Below are 21,134 nucleotides of genomic sequence, written 5' to 3' on the forward strand. Positions count from 1 at the left end.
TAAAGTTTAATTTGCAATTGGATTTTCCTTAGTTTTTTACTGTTTGATTTTGAGTCAATTTTCAAAAGCCTTTTGCATTGAATGTGGTGATGATGTTTATCGTCACAAATTCTCTGTCTTATTACTTTTCTTCCTGCCTGTTTGTTCAATTGACTCTCCTGTCATTCCAGATCAGGTCCTCCACACCAGATCATCTCTGATTCCCTTCACCTGGTCCTCGTGCCTTCTCACCTGCAGCCCATTCCCCCATTAGTCGCTCACTATTTAGGTCCCTTCACTTTCACTTGCCCTCAGCCAGATTGTCTTGTGTGTCATTGCCAAGCGCTCCAGTGCAGCCCGAGTTGGTTCCTGATAAGTTCCCACCATGTCACATTTGTTTTCCGGTTGGTATGATCTCCCGGTTTGGACCCCGCCTGACTACGAGTTAAGAACTTTATTTGCGCTTTTGAGTTGTCCTTTTGAATCCAAGTACCTGTAATCCTTACGGTTGTCTTTTTGGCTATTAATGTTTACTTTTATTGCACGTTCGACATAGTAATCTGATTTATTTACAATCCAATAGTGCCCCGTGGGTCCAACTTCCTTGATGTTGTGAAACACAATTCTCAAACACGTTTCTTTCGTGAAATGTGCACTTTGGATGTTAATGGTTTTATTTGAAGCACTTTGAATTGCCTTGTGGTGGAAATGTGCAACACAAATAAAAATGCCTTGCTAATATTATGCAATGCGTCATCACCCACCCACCATCAGCACTGCGGGTGTTCTTAGTCTCTTCTCCAAAGGTAGGAATGTAAATCCAGAGGGATTAGTGAGGACACTCCAGGCTGTAAAGCCTTCATTTGCTCTCCAAGGGGTCTCTGCCTCAGTGCGTAAAGTCGGGAAGGGGCTCTGCAGCGCGCAGCACTTCTTATCCCACTGGCTCCATGCGCGTCACCTCTGCGGGGTACTGATCGAGGATTACGCATTATTTGATACCGCCACCCGCGCGCGCCACTGACAGATGAAAACATTGAGCGTTTTGCTTGTGTGAAGCCACGTTTTCCCTGGTACAGATCGCCCGTCCCCGAGCGCAGAGGGGACATGGGTCAACTTTATGGTGCGACTCTTTTACCATTTGGCGCTATCTGTGTTGCTTTCCTGTGGGAATCTGGTGCCAGCTCCATCAGGGCGACGCTTGCGGTCGACGCCTCGAGGTAAGCCTCGTGGACCTGATTAGAGGATCTTTGAAATATCTTTCTTTTCTGTGAATGGACGAGTAGGTGGTGATGATGAAGAGCCTCATGCACAATAAAGGTGTTCAGACATGCGATGGTTTATCCACACTGACGCAAAACTCGAACAAACTCCAGGAAAGGCATTTATTTGAACCTTTTCTTTAGCACGAACTACACGATTTGTTTACCGATGTGTTTTACTGAATAATTACGTTTTTGTTTCGACTTTTAATTTAAAATCTCCCCGTATATAATGGCTCCCTTGTCAGGTTAGTGCACAAAGCCAAACGCCACAATAGAGTTTAGTCTTTTTTATTGGGTTTTTTTGTTTACCACACACTGTGGGACCTGGACCTGGATGAGCCGCAGCAGCGCGTCTAATCTGATGTGATTTTCAGGGTAAATGCAACAAACGAAAAAAAAAAAGGTGGCAGAAGCCAACTCCAAATGGTTGGAAGCGGTCGTGGTGCACTGAGCCAAATGTTTCCTCTGCTAAGACAAACGTGACAGATGCGATGAAGGTGCCCCACACGGTGGGTCGGGAGGTGAAGAGAGGATGGGAGCGGAGCACGTGTAACCCCATATTGTGAGGTGGAGAGGAAATCTAGAACAAAGCTCCTTATAACCCGAGATAATAGGACAAAGGTTTTCCTTTTATTTGACATAAATATACATTTTGTCCACTTAGGCTGAAAGTAGAATGGTAAAGTACTGTGCTTGTGACCCTGTAGGTAAAAATGTATAAAATCGGACATCCTTGGTTTAAATGTTTTTCTTTTCATCTTTATACTCAGTGTGTTTTTAATGAACTGTCTAACAAGGATATCCCATAGAGGTTAGGCAAATGAAATAGGAAACGTATTAAAAAAAAGATGAATAAATACAATTTGATTTGTATATTATGATTACTATCAGAGGCAATGATTTATTCATTTGTGCTGTGTATCGGCATTAAATGTGGAATGTTCCAGAAAAGCGTTTGATGCGAATTGTGACCGACAACCTCTTTAGATCGCATTGTTCGATAATTCCTCCATTAATTTTTTATTCATGTATTTTGTTTAACTCTGTATTCATTTTAGAATTGATCCATTTCTTTCAAATGTATTTATACACCTACACGTTTAACGATGGGTGCGCCACAAGGTTCCCTGTTCACGTCCCTGGAGCTTTGTCACACGTCACTACTGGACAACCCTGTTAAAAAGTCAATGCGTCTTTCTTTCCTCAGGACGGAGTGTCCGGTTGATAAAATCGTGACCGTCCAGTATCCCTGTGTCAGAGCTGGAGGGAAGAACAGCACTTGTTTCAGGTAAGACTTGGATGGGTGACTTGGGAGGAGCATTCATTCAGAGACTGAATGATGACTGTAACCAACGGCAACAAGCCTTTAAGAAACCAAGATGACTTTCTGTTAGTTTGGTGAATATTCTGAAACAAAATAGAAACTTTTACTTTACGTGTCAAGTAGTTTTCCTCCACAAGTAAGGCCCTGTGACAGGAAAGCAGGATTTGATCTTGAACCCATCTTGGGTCCAGAGCTGAGCTTTATAGGAAAATATCCTTTGATATCATATGGCATGAGCATAAGTTGAAGGTAAAAAGTCAACTAAAACGACTTTTAGCTCATGATACCTCATACACACCGCAAGAAAGTCAACGTGAATTGCTCCTTTTGACATGTAGATAACTTTCCTCCAAAGCCAAACGGCGTAAGAAGATCCTGTAATCAATGAGCCACCGGTCCTGAGACCATCCCATCTGTGCACTGTCAAGGTTGGCCTGTGATGGGCCCTGAGTCCTGCTTGATTTGTGGCTCTAACGTGTGGTGCTGGAGGAGGAGGATTACATGAGGTTGTATTTTCCTTGCCATGCCTCCCGAGGCGGTTCAGCGCCGGCCCGGACCCAATGGATTGTGCAAACAGATTCATTGTGTGTGTGTGTACACAGATATCACTTTCATTTAATTTCAGCAGGAGTAGCATGTTGTTCAGACAGGACAGATGAAGCAGCCATTATGTATTTAGATTTTTTTTAGACTGGCTGAAAGTTTTTAGTTTGTCTGGATGGATTTTGTAGCTCTTACGGTTCTGTGTAACCCAAAACAAAAGTAACACACAGATTTTCTCAAAGCCCATCAGAGCCTGGAATGCTCTTCAGCACATTTTATACCCAGAAAGCTGTTTTGGATCACAAAAAGTAAATTAAATCAAACTATTGTTTCTTTGTGGGCGGGTTGGCGGATTGTATTTATTGTTTCACGGTCATTTAACAGACTATTTGGTACTTAAACATCATTTCTCCATGTCAAGATTCTTTAGTATTTCAGCGAGTCTGGATTTACTGTCAGGACTCGTGGAGTCACACTGCAGTTATTATCAGAATAGGCTTGAGAAAATGTGGCCGCAGCGTCTCCTTTGTCTGCACTGGTCCCTTGATGCGTGTTAATATACAAAGTAATGAAGGTCCTCCCTGGATTTCATTAAAGATTGTAAACTTGGGGTTTTAGTCTCCATCTCCTTTTTCAAGTCTTCAATACAGCATGAACTATTGGTAACTTATTAGAGTACATTTGAACATATAACTTTAGAGCGTATGCTTCAGATCATTGCTGCCTCGTGATTGTGACAACTACAGAAACTTCTCCGTGGGGGTGGACGTGTGTGCAGCTCCAACCACTCGTCTGAATATGGTCACTTATATCTGTAAAAAGAGAGTAACGGCCATAAAGTGCATCTCAAGACTCGAAGGCGGTAACCTACAAACAAACAGAGGCCTGACAGCGACTGTTCTTATACACTCTGTGTTGATAAAGGACATGCTCTGCTACGCTAATATTAACACACCGTTTACTGAGCTTCTTACACTTTTGGTGCGGTACTTTGGTTTTTTGGAAGAAGCGATACCACGACAGCTCCGCTCACAATGCAAGGCATGTTGAAAAATCCCAAACATGACGGGCCATCCGTGCCTGGTTACGGTTACTATGCTCTGAATGAACAATTGAGGTTTTTAAACTGTATTTGACCCCGACCTGGTCAGGCTAACCGTATAATCTCTTCCCACGGCTCTGACGTGCTGGACACTTTCCAATCATTTCTGGTTTTCTTCTCTTATTTCTCCACTCGCTCATTGTTAAATGATCTGGGAAAGGGAGACGTTTAGACCCTTTTAAATTGAAGATGGCATATTAACCATTTGGAAAAAGTCACACCCACTTAAAGAAAGCGGGCTGAGTTGCTATCAAAACAGTGAGCAAATTATAGCACTTAATGGTATTTATGTTACCACTTGACGTCACTTGGCATTACGATTGAACAAAAAGTGATTAGATAGAATAGATTTTTTTAAACCTGTGTCAGCGTGATGGTTTCTACAACATCCTCTTCTCCTTTGGTTAGTAAGACTGTTTGCTTGTTGCCCAAACTGTGAATGCAGTCTCTGTTTTGTGGGTTTTTGTCAGACGTAAATCGTCACGGCCCTCACCCTCTAAACAAAGACCTCGTGGCTCTCCTGCTCCTCCGCTGCGGCTTTTCTTACAGAAAACCAGCCTGATTTCTACATTTCTATTGTTCTGGCCGATTTGTGTTCTTATTGTGTCTGTCCCGGGGGTCGGAGGTTTCAGACCTTGCAATCCAAATATGCATCGTTCCTCAGATCCTGAGTGATCCGAGCTTGCATGTTTGTGAGTCCACATGAATTATGCCTGTAATGCAGTTACAGCCGGTTTACGGCGATGGGAGTTGATTGGCTGCTGCTTTTGGAGCCTTTTCTTGCTAAACACTCTCAGCTGTGGAGTCCAAATCTGACAGGTCTTCACTAAACTGTAAACCGTTCTTTAAGTTGATTGGCATGTTTTTCTGGTATACATGCCCTGCGGTGCTTGTTACTGCATTATACATGTATATCACCCATGATATCACTGTACTTTCCCTGCTAAAGTAAAGAATGATGATTAAAGTCTCAGAGACATGAGTGATTATTATTGCTTCCATTCTTTAATCTTATTTCGTTGTTACGATGATCCATCTTTCTCTGGGATCATATAGTTTTGTATTGCTTAGTACACTAGTTCATAAGCACAGGTTACGGGCAGCAGCATCTCACAGAGGGACGGGTATCTTATTACGTTCTTGACATTAGATGTGTCTCAAGTGTTCAAGGGCTCTTTTCACTTAATTTCAGAGATTAGTACATCTTCATCAGCATTATCCTCATTAGCGATGAAGAGCGTGAATGAGCCCGTTTCCTCTCGTTAGAGCTCCGCTGGTCCACTTGATAACGCCAGCTTTAAGACCCTTTTAGCCACAGCCAATTTCTGTCTGTGCTGTGCAGGGTTTGCCTCTGAGAACAGGTGATTGCGTGAGTGTTGAATCCAGGAAGGCCTCTCTGGCATCCACAGGCACCTCATATGGAGTGATGTGGCGCATGGAGTAGAGAGGGTGTGCCGGGAAACACAAGGTGGGCGGCTTGAACCCTGGCTGCTCCATGTTGAAGTGTCCTGAGCCAGACATCCAACCCCTAGCTGCTCCCTGGGCAAATGTAAAACCAAGGGTTCAAAATTCAATGTAAGTCGCTTTGGATAAAAGCCTCAGCCTGATGTAATATTTATATTTTGTCCACATGCGGTATGCTGTAGCCGCATTCCTTTTCTTCTACACTTTGTAGTTTCCATCCTTTTAAAACGACATGCGTGCATTCTGATTCCATGTTGTTTAAGTTTTGGACTATGGAATTTAAGACCTAATTCACAGTCGGATTACCCACGTTGGGGACAATATCAACATCTAAAGCTTTTATGGACTAGTCCAAACCCAGACATATGATGCCAAGTGAGCAGTGACTCAGTTCAGATCTTTGCTGGTTTTAGTTGTTGAACCGTCAGGGTTTGCGTGTTTTGCTAAGTGAACCACAGTATTTGTCTTTGTTCTGCTGAGGTTTTGGGTCAGACTTTGCTTTGCGTTTGTGCAATCTGTAGGACTTCCTGAAAGGGGTTACGGAAGGTTAGATATTTGCTGATCTCTACACATCAGTTGTTCTTACTTGAGAGCCAAAGGTCTCATTCTACGGGCCAGGCCAGCTCGTAGTCATTTGATTTGGTCTAGGACACAAAGGCCTGTCACGAGATGCCTTGGGAGTGGATGCCGGTGGTTTTGAAGGTCATGCCACAGTCTATGTTTATGGCATAATTGGAATATCCTGTCAAACAAAAGTTCAGCATGTAGCTTTTGTTGCCTTTGTTCTTTTGTTAAAGATCTTAACCCTAACCCTAAACTCTGAAAGTGGACTTCCTGAAAAGGTGAAAAGGAATTCTGCTCACCCCCCAAAGTTGCCCTGCGCCTCATACCAGAAACGTTACAATTGTCCATTATTGAGACGGCCTGGGGCTGACACAGGTCCATGCCTGGACTCTGTCTCCACTATAAAGCTCTCTTTCCCATTGGACTCAAGTTCTGTGTCTTGCTCTGCAGAGACAGAAGCCAGGCCTCCGTCTAGTGGCCTGAGTATTAACGCGGGAGTTTAGGTCAGGTTGAATGAAGAAAAACAACAAGTTGCGTACATGCTAAAGGTTATTGGTGAGTGCGTGTAATCACAGGGCTTTGATGGTGCTTTGAGCTTTATGCTAACCAGAGAAGGTCAGCAAGGGTAGTTTTGAGAAATCAACGCTAACCTTGACCTTGTCAAAAATGATCATGTCGGCTGCTTTAAGAGCAAAATAAATTCTGATGGGAAACACTTAAATGTGTCTTGAGTGGCTGTTAGCACCAGCATCCTCATGTCCCGCTTTCTCCGTTCCTGGTGTTTGATTGAAGTGTCTGGGGTGGGGTGGGGTGGGGTGGGTTGGATGAGGCCACAGGGGAGCATCTCGGGTGTCGCGGCTCCTCTTAAGGTTTCACAGTTGAAACAACACAGAGACGGGAGACGCATAGTCGGCTTGCAGGGTGAACGATGTGCCGACTCGATCCCGATTGAGCGCTTAACTCAACAATTTGCTGACTGGCTCGCTGGAACAACTGATTAACATATTGACAGCTGTTGGCTTGCCGATCCAAGCGTGTGTGTGGTGCCTTTTGTCTGGGATGCATGTGTGAGAGCGTGGTGGGACTGGACTTTGCTTCATGACTTCTCAAATAGAGGACTTGAGATAAACTGGCGTTATCTCGTGAGTCTTAAGCTCCCTCTCATCTCCTTTGTTTCCCCCTCTGGATTTATGGCGGTAGAATTGGCACTCGTCTCAACCCTGGAGCCCACATGGTCTCTGCACATGCTTGCAAAGCTGTACTAAAGCACACCCACCTCAATAGACGTACTTGAGAGACCCCGGTGTTAGCAGTAGTGATACATTGTTAAGTTGTAAAACGGCCCACTCAAAGCTGCACTCGTTCAGAACAAAGTGCACACTCCCACAAAAGAGCCAAAAGCAGTTGAGGAAAAGAGCCACAGCAGATTAGATATTAAAATTGAAGGCGCTGTACAGCCAACCAGACACTAACATGGCAGTTGTTGAGACTAACAAGACACACTCAAAGTAAACTCACAAAGAAGACATGAAATACTCAGTTAATGAGAGGGAAATGTCTTTCTTCATCGTGGAGGGGGCCATGCCATCATCATCTTAATAAATAACAGCGTAATTGGCAATAAACATTGATTTAAGCTACTAACAGCTTTGATACAAGGCCTCTGAGGAACATACGTGTGTAAATGCTGATGCAAGTTCGTTTGGTAGTAATCTGACACTTTAATGAGAGGAAACTGTTGGAACAGGAGGAGAGGTGGATGAAGGAAGAACTCTCTGAACACAGTCCAGATCCTCAGTTTCACTGCCCAGTTTGGAGTTTCTCTCAAGCGTTTGGTAACACTGAGTGATCTATAAAGATGGTTATCATTATTCAGAGCACAAAGCATTCGTTTACATGAAAACTGAAAATATCTTTGTTATGAGAACCTCTGGACCTATAAGAAATGTTGAATGGCCTTGTATTATTCACTTCTCCCACAGCAGTTTGAGTGTTATTGTCTCTCTAGATTTTATCAGAGTAAAAAGTACAAAAAGAAGATTCAGAGTTTGAGAGATCATTGTTTCTTTAAAGTGGGTTTCTATGGAGAAGCTAATATCACTAAATCTGATGTACTTGTGTTAGCAGTTATCCTGGGCAGTGCAAAATAGTTTCATTGAGCTTAAAGTTATCACTCTCATTTTTTGGGGGGGGAATCCTACCACTCACAAAGGGCCTAGTCGGCTGACACAAATCCACAAAAAAGGGCAAAGAAAACTCCTGGAAGGCGAACTGGAAGGTGGCAGATGTAGAAAATGGAGAGAGAGTAAAGGGGGGTTTTGTGCTTTGGAAGCAGAGGTATTTGTTTGATCCAAACAAAATAAAGTTGCACCCTGGCAGGCTGAGTGCACTCCTCAGTGGGGGATATGCCTGGAAAACCACGTAAAAGTCCTTAGAAAAAAGAAGAGGAACATTGGGAAATCTGAGCGCGGTTCGTTTTTCCCTCTTTTGTGGCTTCCCATTGAGATTTGACATGTGGTGAGATGCTGACTGAGGCTTCTCCTGACGAAGGCCAACTGCTCAGTAGACATTGACATAATCTCAAATTGACGCCCCTCCCTTGGGTTTCTTCTTAAATTTTCATCTTGATCCACCCTGCGTCTCTTTTTCTCTCTGCTGTCACTCTTTTATTCAGCTCTTTCCAGCTCCGACTTCCTCCCCCCCCCCCTCTATCTCTCCCACTCGCTCTGTGAGTCAGTCACACCAGACCTGGCATGGAGCCCACACTAACTGCACTCCCTAAATAAATATTTAATTTTTATGGGGGGGAAGCTTAGAGAGGCCGTCTGAAACGCCTGCCATTGGCCAGTCTGTGTGGACGATGCAAAGTCGCTTCATGGTGTACAAAACTCCCTCAGCCCCAATACCAGAAAGCTAGAGCCGGAGGGAATAACTTGACTTTTAAAGACTATAACTTGGGTTGTACACAGAGATGACGTGCAAAAGGTAGCCCTAAGCCAGGTTTACCCGATTCATTTGTTGGCAGGACCCTCGTCCCTGCGGTCTAGCGTCTGGCCTTGAGACCTTGAGATAGCTGCTCGTTCCTTGGGAACTAAAGGTTACCACTGATGTCCTTGTCTTGGCCAAATGTATCAACTGGGCGATATTTAAAGGCTGTAAATAATCGACAAAATGTTAAACCTGTTTAGAGCATATCTGTTTGCGTTGTTAAGTTTACAGTCACATGTCTTCATACAGGACAACCACGGGAGTGGTTTGTCTCGAGGACGCGGACGAGCAGGCCAGGACGCCGGTGATCACATGTCCTGTCCTGCAGGAGGAGAGTCACATCAGTCATTGGTTCCACCTGCTCTACCAGGGCCTGTTGGCTAAAACAGCTCAGTGAGGCACTGTTAACGGGTCGAGCCCTTCATTAGAAACATAATGATTTCCAGATGTGCACCGTAGGAGCAGGAGTACCTGTGCGTGGTGTTAGCTGCATAACGGTGTTAGCCCGGCTTCGCTACCCATTGAGTACCGAATGAAGACAGAACAGCCATTCAGGCTCCAGTTGGCGTGTAACATCAGTCACGATTAACGCTCCTCTGACTATCAGGTCAAAGGGGCGCGATTCTGCATTTTTGCTCACAGGATGTCTAGCTCATTGTCAAAGACAAACTGCGCCAGTGTTATTTTTCTTCAGTGAAGTGTGTTATCATGCTGCTCAGCTTGTCTATTTTCTCCCACTGTGTCTGAGAGACGTACGCAGAGAGAAATGAAGCAGAATGCATCACATCCTTCGAGTGTTATTCATCTGCATCTGGCTCTGGAGACCACAGAGCTGCTTTCTATAGCAGGTGATGAGAAGCAGACGTGTCTCCTCATGTTCTCTCCTCTGCGTGCCTGCGTGTTGCCGTGTGTCTTTCACTGTGCAGTGCAATCACCGGTCTGATGATGCTGCTGCTAGACAAATAAAACAACAGCCCACTTCACGGTCTTTGTGTCTCGCAAGTCCTGTGCAAGAGACGCGCTGCTCGTGCACGCCGTCACCGCTCAATGAAACTCGCACGCTCTTCAGTTCACCAGGAGCCCCAGTGGCTCGTTGTCCACTGATGGGATGGAAGCAGGAAAGTGGACAAACATTAAACAGGGGAAATTAGGTGCTGAAGCCCGTTATGTCAAACGGCAGGAAGCGTGTGAGTACAGAATGAAAGGAGGCGATTTGTTTTTTAGAGTTTGAAACGGGCAACAAGAACCAGATGCCTGTGTGTGTTTCGTTAGTCGCTGCATGTGTCCATGAGCGGCCTGTGAACATGTTTGTGCACGGGCGAATGTGCACGGGTTGTTTTACTTTTGTGGATGTCTGGGTCGAATATCACGGACATCGGATACTCCTCGCTGCGTTCGCGTACAGGTGTGTGTAAATATGAGATCATCCTTTAGGCTTGTAAACGTGCTCAGGAGGGCGCATGCAGGCTCACGAGTGGTATTAAGTTGGACGTTTGACAAACTGTAAACGTGTGTGTGTGTGTGTGTGTGTGTGTGTGTCATGAAGATATTGTGTGTCCTGGTGATTAAATTCCCTCCAGAAGAGCCACTGACCGCTCTGTCCTCCTCAGTCTGCCGCAGCATTGTAACACAAGCAGCTATTTCAGAGCCTTCAACTTAATGTTAAAACCCTTGTTGAAATATCTGCACTCAACGGATGGAAACAAAGACACATGAGGGCAACACACTCAGAACGAACGCGATCCGCTCACTGAGGCTGTTTGCGCTGCCTCCAGAAGTCCACCGGGGCACCCTGTCCAAACTATGGCTCTCTTTTCTCCCTTTGGAGATTTTTCTCTCTGTGTTGTTTGGACGGTGATCAACGAAGCCCGAGCTGTGGGAACGACCAGCTGTTCATTTCTCTCAAAGTTCGGAGTAGGGCGCCTGAGTTTTGCCGTTTAACTACTTCGAGAAGCCCTCAAACAGCGTCTTCGTTTTTACAAGGCCTTCCTGTTTTTAATGGCGGTACTGTCTTCATAGGGCTGCAGACCACAACAGCACCTCCCAAAACACTCCAGGCCTCCTCCATCTTTTCCTGATTAGTGTGCACCTGAGCAGCCCTCTGGACAAACACAATGGCTTTTACAATCTGCCCTAGATTAGCTCCTTTCACTTCCTTTACTGCTGCGCTGTCACTGTCAATACCTCGAACAAAACAACCAAACAAATCACCCGCCGCCAACTGATCACAGACTGGAACCAGGAAGTTAGTGGGCAAGCCGCAATTCCTGCTTGCTTGTAGTCATGTGTGGTGTCATCTATTAAAATTGAAAATGGAGAACAGAAGAGGTGCGGAGGGTAACAGCTGGGGAGTTACAGGAGAACCCCTGCAGCCCTCAACGTTGTAGCAGTCACAAGACAACTCAGAAGACTGAGGGCAGACGGATGGTTACGAGTGATCTGTCGCTAGCATGACCTCGATCCACCTCATCCATGACCTCGATCCACCTCATCCATGACCTCGATCCACCTCATCCATGACCTCGATCCACCTCATCCATGACCTCGATCCACCTCATCCATGACCTCGATCCACCTCATCCATGACCTCGATCCACCTCATCCATGACCTCGATCCACCTCATCCATGACCTCGATCCACCTCATCCATGACCTCGATCCACCTCATCCATGACCTCGATCCACCTCATCCACGACCTCGATCCACCTCATCTCATGGTGAAATATCTCCCACCTTGAAAGTTCTGACAGTTTAGGACCACTTTTTGGACAATAATCTGCATTAGTTGTTTGCACGGCAAATTACGAAATTACATTGGATAAAGTTGTTGAGAGATAGAAGCTGAGCTGAATGGTTCTCTAAAAAATATACTATGATCCTACAGCAGAGAAAGGTCAAAGGGTGTTTTAAAGAGGGGGTGAGGATGAGAGAGGGGCAGGAGACATGCTGGAAAGATGAGAGTGGGGAGAGGTGAGGCATAACAGAAGGGAGGAGGAGGAGGAGGAGGAGGAGCGCAGGTCAGCTTGTATTCTGGTGGAAGTGGTTCAGACCTCCAGGGCTCCCAGTCAAAGCTTCCTCTGTTAGACCTCAGTTCTTATGTTCCCCCTGAGGCCCGGGTCCTGGAAGTGGGCTGGCAGAGCAAATAAACACAGTCCAAGCTCGCCACGCTAACACCTTCACATATGTATACTCACAAGAGTTTAAAAAGAGCACACACACACACACACACACACGCACACGCACACGCAGGGTAATGCAGCTAAACACCAGCAAGAGAGCTGCGCATGCGAGTGAGACCTAAAAAAGTTGCATGAATCGAGGGATTGATATGATGATATGAAGGCTGGTTTTATTTCATTTGTGGAGAGGGAAAGAGGGATTTTTGGGGATAATAAGGATTTGAGGCAGATGGGTGAAAAAGTCAATTTTAGTTCAACACAAGAAAAGGGCTCTTGGATGAAAACACAAGAAGAAAGATGCCAGAAATGAGCGATACGGACTCTCAAAACAAATTAGAAAAAATAAAGAAAGATGTGGCAGCTCTCACAAAAAATATTTTGTATTGTTGATCACGTCATCACACTTATGCGAAATCCATCTACACGACCTCACACGGGACGCGGCCGGCCCACATTCTCAAGTGTGTGCGGCTGTGTGGGTTGCTGAGCAAATAAATCAATTACAGCACGGCTGATGAATACAGCATGCTGTAATCGCAACACGTATGAGCCACATCAGTTGGAGGCATCCATCAAACTGACGTGACGCACACACGCACACGCACACACACACACACACACACACACACACACGGCCTGGTCTCCTGTCCTGGCGTGTCAAGAGGCCATTGACCTCCACTGAGCTCCACTTCCTGTGTTCTTCCCAAGAGGGAAACTCTAAGTTGACAACAGCCTTCATCCCTGTCCTTCAACTGTCCTCCTCCTCCCCCATCAAGGTCCTCCTCCCTCATGTCTTACCCATTTACTCCCCCATTTTCTTAACATGCCTCCACAGATCATCCCCAGATCCAGGCGACACGTGGGGAGGGGATTTTTTTTAGCTTGTTATAATCTCCCTTACCTGCAACACTATGCTGTCACACAGTGACACACAAGGACACACCGTGACAGCATAGCTCCATGAAGGCGTCCACTGAGTCGAGTGTGGTTTTCTTCCTTGGGGTGATATGAATATCATGTCTGTAGAGAATTGCTACTCGCAAATGGAGAAATAAATCACACTACCGCTGGATGGGAACCAAAAAAGTGCACAAACACACTGGCGGGTGACCCCCTCGCTAAAGTACATCATCTTCATTGTAAAGTGATACAGGCCCCTCTGGATCATTTCTTTCTTTTTTTCGGTCCACTTCAGCAACAGCTGAGAGTGAGCCTGCCCTCACGGCACTGGAGCGGTTGGAGAAGGTTGGTAGCAGGATGCAGGCGGGGAGGAAAAGGGTTAGGATGCTTACGAATGGGATCACGTCAGTGTGACTTCCATCCTCAAGGAGCACGACCGGGCCCTCTCAGAGGCCTGAAGGTTTAATCTAGCTCACAAAAAATCAATTACTATATTTTTTCTGCTTTCCACAGATCCTTTCCCTTCTTTGGATCTGTATCAGAGCAGATCTGGGCATTCTTTCTTGGAATCGGTCTGAGCTATGTAATCTCCAGTCTACTTCCTGCTGTTTGTTTATTGTAATTTATTGCGTTCTCAGTACACAAGCTGTCAAAAACAGCAGCCTGCAGTCACAATTAGCGACCGGGTGTCAGTGAAAGCCAGCAGAGGCTTTCCACATCCCTTCCAAACCACCATCACTGTGTTTTCTTAATGAAGCTCATCAGCATAGAATTGTTTTTTTTTGTGAAAATGTGTTTCATATTAGCCACGCTTGCATAAACGTGCTTTGCTATTTCTTTAATGATGTGAAACAATTGGCTAATGGTTACGGTCGGAAAACATATTGTGCCCCATGTGCCATGTGGAAGTGTCCCTGAGCAAGACACCCGACCCCCTAACTGCTCCCCAGGCAAAATGTAACGCATGAGTTATGATGTAATGTAATGTAATGGAGATGAACAACTGTGACCTGGATGAAAGTCCTGTGGTAGTTTGACCCGTGCACTGACTCTCCAACCAGCCCAACAGGAACTTTCTTGCTTCATATTGTCGTTGTCACATTAACTTCTAACTTCCAATAGCAGTCGCTTTGTGTTTTTGTAACGCGTCGCTTCCTCAGCCCGGATACCGATCCACATTTAATGTGGTTTGAAGACGCGAACACGGCTCTGTTTAAGGCTTTGAGCTCTCCCTCCGATCTCAGCAAGCATGGAGAGGACAGGAAGAAAATATGCCTGAAATAAAGATGGTGAAGGCAGACACCTCATCTGGTTTCATGGACAGAGGGCAACACGAGGCCAACAACATGTCAGTCTGGAGACGAGAGACAGAGATTGTGACAGCAGCTCGCTGACCGGGGGGGGGTGCTCTGTGAAACAAGAGGCCTGAATATGAATCGACATGTTTTAAATCACAGAGTGGATGTCGTGAGAGACAAGTAAAGTGCACGGAGAGGACAGGAAACCAGGAGAGAAGGTTCTGTTAGCATCACGGACCGCTCTCTCTAACAAACTGACTGACGTTAGAAGGCTGTTCTCATTCACCAGATGGTTTCCCCTCCCTCACGCAGGCATGTGACCGCAGATTGATTCTTCTGGAAAGTGGGACACAGATATAAAAGCTTCAGAAATCTTTCTAATGTTTTATGCCAATTTTTAATTCCAAATACTATAATTTAATAGATATTAATAATAGACACACTTGTTTTCCAACCAGACCAACTTCTACACATGTACAAATAAGTATGACCTGTCTCTCTGATCAACATACTTAAAGAAGAACACACGGGTCACCTCTCCTTCCAGCCTCCCCTTCTTGACCAGAGGCCCCCCAGCTTCACTGTCCTGTCCATCACAATGACCCAGGAGGAGCGCTGCCGAGGCTGCTGCTGCATCGCTGACAGACGGCCCGTCAGCGTATTTGGGTGCTGGAGTGTGTAGTAGTGAGAGATCCGTCAGCTGCTCTGTGGACCTTTGGTGTCTGACCAATGGGCAACATTAAGTATTTATTAAGTTGTCTCCACCAGCTCTGTGCAGGCCTTCATTCATCCCAGCGCCGTCCTGTGGACGTCATGGCAACATGAAGAGTTCATTCAGGTTTTGAGGCTAGTTTTCTGACAAACACTCGTGTAAAAATGACGTGGAAATGCCCAATAAAAAAAGAGCATGGAATAAGTGTCGCTGGCAGCAGAAAAGCGCCTGAGTGTCAGCGATGGAGTCAGCGTTGTGTCCAGTTTCCTCAGCTGGTGTGCCAAGTACACCGTCCAAAGCTATAAAAATAGGCACGCAGGTTAAGAGTAAGGAGTGAGAGGAACCAGCAAGGCTGAAGCATCTGAATGCATCTCCCGTACAAGCAGAAAGTAGCTCTCTCAGCCGGACTAGACGCTAACCCCAGCCCTCTTTTTGATTGGATGCAATGTTTTCTCTTCAACCTGCACTTCCATCCATCTGCATGGACACCAATGTGGCTCATCTGATATGTGCGATCCTGGTTCTATGACACCAGGAAAACTGTTGTTTGGTGAAATGAAAAGCGAGGATTCTCATCTGCAACAAATGTTTAATTGAATCAATAAATCAGAACCCGCGATCAACTTTTTTCGACAAGGAGAGTGTCTGCATCAGCAAAAGCATTATCCCAACGGAGCTGACCGCGAGATGGATTAATTAAATGATTGACTGACTGAAGAAGTGACGTCTCCGCACACACTCTCCTTCCTCCACCTCGGCCCCGTGGCCGCCTGCATCCGTCCTCTCAGCACTCCCCACTGCAGGCTGCAGCCACTCTCATCTGGATCGCATCAGTTTAGGCCGAGCCCCGCCATTTTATAGGTTATTTTTCATTCAGGAGATGGGGGGAGTAGGGAAGGAGGTGGGGGGGGAGGGTGATTTAGGGTTACACTGCATGGAGGCTGGAGGAGAATAAGAGCAACTTGTTGTCTTGAGGGGGCCATGAATGAGGCAGCATGCTTTACTCCCCTCCAGTAACACAGAAGTCGTGCATTCTTCATCCTCTTCTCAAAGCGTCTGTGTGTGTGATGTTTGCTCCAAGTCCCTGAGCCATTTCCTCTCCGCTTCCCAACTGTAATGTCTGTAACATGTGGTGGATTGTTGTGGGATGGCCAAACACCATAAATCAATTTAGGGTAGAAATTGCACAATGCCGCAAGTCAATGCGTTCTGCATCTAAGGAATGCAAGATCACGTCTGTGTGAAGGAGTTTCACGTCTCAGCAAGTGCTTATAACCCTTCCCCATATGTCAATCTATGTGTTAAATGGTGATAGAATTGTAAACGTCTGATTTCTTCTTGTTTCTCTCAGGAGGAAATGCTGTGATGGATTTCGGTTTGTGATGGGCCAGTGCATACCTGAAAGTAGGTGAACCATACACACCAAATCCCATGTAAGGTCTCTGTTACAGCATAGTTTCTAGACACAGCCCAGCCTGCACATTCAGCCTCCAAACATGTTCACAGAAGCCTGAGCTTATCCAATGAAGAAAGTGCACACAGGGTTTGGCCCTTAGAAGTGACACATCTGCAATATTCAGTATGTCTAAGGTGAGCAGCAGGGACTGTGGAATACAGAGGAGGTGGAGTCACATGGGCCACTAGAGAGCACTGTTCCTCCATGAAGGAGGCCTTCAAATACACAAAAGCACCCACACTCTATTACACATGAGAAAGACACTCAAATGCGTATTTGTTGTTTTCTTGTGTCTCTGTGTTGTTCTTGTTGTTATGCATTTGGTCCTTTTGTGGTTTTATGTTTGCACTGTTTTTTTTTACCCCTTTTTTTTAATATCATCATGCTGTGTGGTTTTGTTGATCTTGTTTGTCTCTATTGTTCCTTCGTGGTGGTTCTGTCCCGTTCTACATACTTTCTTGTGGTCGGTTTGAGTCTCTCCCAGTGACATTGTGTTGGTGAAAGCCAGGGAAGCACATTATAGCTAAACATAGTGCTCTACCGTTAAATGTGGATCACATGCTGGCTTTCCACTATGTCTTGAGATTGATGTCCTGCTTTATATGTATATCTCTTGTAATGGACACTTGAACGTGACATTCTATGGCCGATGATCCCGATGACCTGCTCAGCTGAGTCCGTCTCTGTCTCCAGGTGTCGATGTGTGCGCAGCGTCGCCCTGCGAGCAGCAGTGCACTGATAACTTTGGCCGAGTGGTGTGCACGTGTTACCCCGGCTATCGCTTTGACCGAGATAGGCACCGCAACCACAAGTCTCCTTACTGTCTGGGTCAGTACGCTCCCTCCTCCCACTATCATGGCTGTGACTGTGTTTTGTCTCACTCTTTGACTGGAAAACAGTGCCCTCCTCCTGTTGCTGTGAGATGTGCTTGTTTAATGTACTTGAATTGTTCTCTCTTTGCCCCCCCCCCCTTGAAACCCTCACACACACACACAGACATTGATGAGTGTGAGCACCCAGGCAGCGGTGTGTGTGACCACGAGTGTGTGAACACAGTGGGCAGCTTCCTGTGCCGCTGTCACAGTGGCTACATACTGGCCCCCGACCAGCGCTCCTGCATCCCTGTACACAACTGTGAGTTCATGTGATTCACTTTAGTTTTACAGCATTTGGATTCAGTGGCTAAATAAACATTGTAGATAACAATACTGATGACGTGGCTGTGTGATTGTTGTCCCTTCTGCTTGTGATCCGGTGCCCTTTGGCCCCTTTGTTCAACCACCACAGCGCGACGCCTTTAGTGTAATGACAGAGGTCTGGTCACATGTTGACCCATGTCTGTGTTACAGTGAGTTCATCGGGGAAGTCAGACCCCCTGATGAGTGCTGGATCCTGCTCCTTCACCTGTGAGGACTTTATGAACATGAAAACCAGTCTGCTGCAGTTAAAGCTGAGGCTGGGCAACACTCAGTCACCCAACCAGGTAGCACATATACAATGCTCACATGAGGCTTCACTCCCCTTGCTCGCTGGCTGCCCTGCATTGTCTCCCCTCTTTGTGTTTTTAGGTACCTGACCTGGCCAACAGGAGTGATAAGCCATCTCTAGGGAGGACAGGAAAAAGTGCTGACAGCTCCTGTCTTCCTGGTCCACCCGGTCCCACGGGAGCTCCTGGGGTCCCAGGTAATGTAGATGTTTGTACTAAGACGAAAGAGTTTGAAGAGGCGGAGAAGAAATGAACTGCAAAAGTGCGAGGATCAAATAACATAACTGTTTACCATTAAGAAAGAAAACGTGAAAATCTGACGAATCAGAATCATCTTTATTGTGTGAGAACGTAAACGTGCATAGCCTACACATTCTCTCCCTCATGCTGAGAACCACCCAATTTTGAAGAGCTCTCTTTGTCGCCGTATCCATCTGTCGTCACCAGGACACCCAGGAGAACCAGGAAAAAGAGGGGACCCAGGGGACAGGGGCCCGCCTGGCTCCCGCGGTGACATGGGACCCATGGGTCCAGAGCCTGACCTGAAGCACGTGAAAAGAGGCCGCAGGGGGCCAGTGGTAAGGAAAACAGATAATGATGAAGGACGGGGGTTATCACATCGCTTTCTCAGTTCATTCCCCACTGAGGCCTCAGAACATCAGAAGAGCGTCTCACAACCTGGAGGTCACGTCCTCGGGGCGTCAGCGGGTCATACGAATGTGGGGCCCACAGGTGTTACGGGAACAGAGAGCACGTGAGGCGCCGCAGTTCTCACAAAGAAGGGAGGCAGTGTATTCATTTAACACCGGGTTCTTGGGGAGCAAATGGCTTTTTCTAATCTCTGAAGACCAATAAAGACGTGCTTTTAAGATGCTATAACTTAAAGTCATGTCGGGTTTGAGACTAACATCCCCATGTGTCTCATCCATCATACAGGGACCTACCGGGGCAACAGGAAGAGATGGATTAAAGGTAATTATTACATATATTTTCCTCAATTGTGCTTTCAATTATTTTGTACATCTTTCCATCCTATCATTGCCTTCTCCCGGAAACGTGTGGCGCGGATGCATCAACTGTCGCACCTCTTTTATGGGGGGCCGCGGAAACACCCCCACAAAGGATACACACCTGTGCATCCTTCTCCTGGAGGAGCATTTGTAGGAATTGACACATCTTTCAGGACAAGGCGCTGGGGTCGGTTTCCAGATCAAAGGCAGGAGGACGGAGGAGAGGAGGAGGCACGCAGCAGAGATATGAGAAGATTGCTGGTGTCCACGTGTATCTCTCTTTAAAGCCTTGAGACCCCTGTGCACTAAAGCAGCACATGTCAAGGAAAAAGGACATCAAGATATGAAATGCATTTATGACAGCTTTTCTTCTTTATGTATGTACATTCAAAGTGCTTACATTATGAATCTGTTTAGCCTGCTTGCCATTGAGCTGAATGGCGTCAGGACACCTCAGTTGTTATCTGGGTTCATTTGTGCTCTTTCTCGTCTGCAGGGAGACAGAGGAGCTCCGGGTCCCATTGGTCCTCCTGTAAGTCAATTTAGCTCTGCATGTGCAAGATGAATCTGTCATATGACAACGTTTTCATTGTAAAATTTTTGCTGCCAGAGCCGGGTTTTATATTTTTCTGGGTCAAGAACTTACATCTCATTGCGTAGTCGTGTTTGAAGTGGACGCTGTCATACGAGGAGTCCCGTACTGGCTACAGAGTTATCAGAGTCCCTGCTATCACATGCTATTGCATCCTTATCATTTCCTCACATGGTCCCCCGTCCCTAGGGACCGCCCGGCTCCTTCGACTTCCTCCTGCTGATGATGGCTGACATCCGCAACGACATCATCGAACTGCAGGAGAAGGTTTTCGGGGAGCGCCGGGGCCTCTCCCTGGACAGCCCTCCTCATGCCAGCGGAGAAAGGGATTTTGTGGAGTGGGGCTCAGGACAAGGAGATCTCCTGCTCGGCACCTGACACCCCCCCCCATTTCGGACAACCCCTTCACCCCCACCCACTGCAACACACTCCAAAGTCATGACTCTTTTGTTTCCACGTTGATAAAGGATGCTGGCGCTCAAGTAACCAACATGTCGATAGGCCTCAGCCACAGAACTGGGCCAGGATCCTCGGTTGCATTCTCGGCCCGGTGAAACGCAGAGATACGAGGATTATCAAAGATGGCGATCGGACGCTACGAAACGGACTGGCGGCGGCCTTTTCGTAGGCTGCAGTGTGAGTGATGTGTGTGCAGGGCATACGGGTCCGTGTTCATGCCTGAGCCCCAGAGGCCCGACCACTTCAGTGTGGACTGAGCGGGCCAGAAGCTCTGCTGCCTCCGACGCTTCGCCTGCAGGCCGTCGGTACGAAGACAGAGCCCCCCCCCCCCCCCCCCCCCCGCAGATGGGCGCAGTGTCCGGCCATCGGGTCTGAGCTCTGCTGCTCCTCCGTGTTCTCTGAGTCATCTTTAGAAGATAACTCATGCGAGTGTATCACGATCCCAGCCCTGCCCCGCTAGACAGAACCAAAATGTGTATTTTCTTAATTTTGCAATTAACTAGTATAAAATTGAATCAACAAATGATCAGGTGGGTTGACTGTATGGAGATAAAATATGGACTTTTTAAAATACAGATCATTACATTTCAAATACGGAATAAAGATGACATGTTCTGAGTAAGAATGGGAAAGAAAATACAAATCAATAAATAACAAAGATGGAGCCATAAACAAAATGGAGTCCTTTGATATTTCTGAGCATTTCTGCTTTCTGGCAAAAATAAGTCTGATTGTGTAAAAGTCTCTACCACGGCATTGTCTGGTTTTGTGTTTAGCCCTTGTTTTTTTACTTCATGGTAGCTAATTGTAAAATA

General features: G+C 46.3%; 1 protein-coding gene across 2 annotated transcripts; it reads left to right on the forward strand.

Annotated features, from left to right (window-relative positions):
• Positions 1-770: 770 nt before the first annotated feature.
• Positions 771-20,990, forward strand: LOC119199192 (collagen and calcium-binding EGF domain-containing protein 1-like). 2 transcript variants are annotated; one of them, XM_037456779.2, is made up of 11 exons: positions 771-1,196; positions 2,449-2,529; positions 16,668-16,720; positions 17,466-17,600; positions 17,769-17,906; positions 18,122-18,255; positions 18,341-18,455; positions 18,706-18,836; positions 19,195-19,230; positions 19,765-19,800; positions 20,050-20,990. In XM_037456779.2, exons 1-11 carry the CDS (start codon positions 1,084-1,086, stop codon positions 20,236-20,238), a joined length of 1,161 nt encoding a protein of 386 aa, XP_037312676.2. In that variant the 5' UTR covers positions 771-1,083; the 3' UTR covers positions 20,239-20,990. The 2 variants fall into 2 exon arrangements, with proteins under 2 accessions (XP_037312676.2, XP_062418053.1); XM_062562069.1 differs by having other exon boundaries at positions 20,122-20,990.
• The last annotated feature ends 144 nt before the right edge of the window (positions 20,991-21,134 follow it).

The sequence above is a fragment of the Pungitius pungitius genome, chromosome 4, assembly GCF_949316345.1.
Source record: "Pungitius pungitius chromosome 4, fPunPun2.1, whole genome shotgun sequence".
Classification (NCBI taxonomy): domain Eukaryota; kingdom Metazoa; phylum Chordata; class Actinopteri; order Perciformes; family Gasterosteidae; genus Pungitius; species Pungitius pungitius.